The sequence below is a fragment of the Arachis ipaensis genome, chromosome B06 (genome assembly GCF_000816755.2).
Source record: "Arachis ipaensis cultivar K30076 chromosome B06, Araip1.1, whole genome shotgun sequence".
Lineage (NCBI taxonomy): Eukaryota > Viridiplantae > Streptophyta > Magnoliopsida > Fabales > Fabaceae > Arachis > Arachis ipaensis.
Genome location: NC_029790.2, coordinates 14,622,317 through 14,623,311, shown reverse-complemented (window position 1 = coordinate 14,623,311; position 995 = coordinate 14,622,317). Strand labels below are relative to the sequence as shown.

The 995-nt window shown below is 36.3% G+C and overlaps 1 protein-coding gene across 1 annotated transcript in view; it reads left to right on the top strand.

Annotated features, from left to right (window-relative positions):
- Positions 255 to 995, top strand: part of LOC107647997 (benzyl alcohol O-benzoyltransferase-like) — a 2,358-nt gene continuing 1,617 nt past the window's right edge. Inside the window, exon 1 of the mRNA XM_016352032.2 lies at positions 255 to 813. Within this exon, the coding sequence (XP_016207518.1) occupies positions 358 to 813 (456 nt within the window). The 5' untranslated portion in view covers positions 255 to 357. The remainder of the gene's footprint in view (positions 814 to 995) is intronic.

The window sequence follows — 995 nt, the reverse complement described above, 5'->3', positions numbered from 1 at the left end:
AAAATTCCAACAATTCAAAAATGTACAAACATGGTTTGTGTGTCACAAAATTAGAATGTACAAACATGGTTTGTGTGTCACAAAAAAAAAAAAAAACATGGTTTGTGTGAAAAATGCTGCATATTAACAATGTGATGAATGGCACACAATAGTCTATTAGAATAAGCAAATTAAGTTGACAACCATGCATCTTATTATTACCAACTTACTGTCCTATATATACATACCGCCATCGATTTCTGGTAACAACACTAGTTGCCATTCATCAGACTATATACTATAATAATAGACCATTTCCTAAGTTCTTTATATTCCTTCTTACATCACTAATTGTTAACTCTCTCACACACATACGACATGTCTTCATCATCATCAAAATCTCCCTCTCCCCTGATTACAGTGAAAAGGTGCAAACCAGAGCTAGTAGCTCCGGCTATGCCCACTCCCCGCGAACTTAAACTGCTATCAGACATTGATGATCAAGAAGGGTTTCGTTTCCAACTTCCAAGCATATTTATATACGGTCACAATCCATCAATGGAAGGAAAAGACCCAGTAAAGGTGATAAGAGATGCACTCTCAAGAACACTTGTGTTTTACTACCCATTTGCCGGTAGGCTTAGGGAGGGTCATGGCCGCAAGTTGATGGTGGATTGCACTGCAGAGGGTGTCTTGTTCATCGAGGCTGATGCTGACGTGGCACTTGACCAACTTGGTGACTCCCTTCAACCTCCGTTCCCTTGTTTTGAAGAACTCCTTTACAATGTTCCAGGATCGGAAGGAATTGTCAACTGTCCCCTTCTACTCATACAGGTTCCAAAAAATGACTCTTCAAATTTTGAATATATAGTAAAAACAATCCCTGTCATTGTAGATTTACAAATATTTTTTAACTAAATTTTCAGCTAAATTAGATATCAAAATAGCACAAAATCTACTTAAATGTCAAAAGGAGTAAACTATTATTTTTATTTATGAAAATTTTAAATATGAAC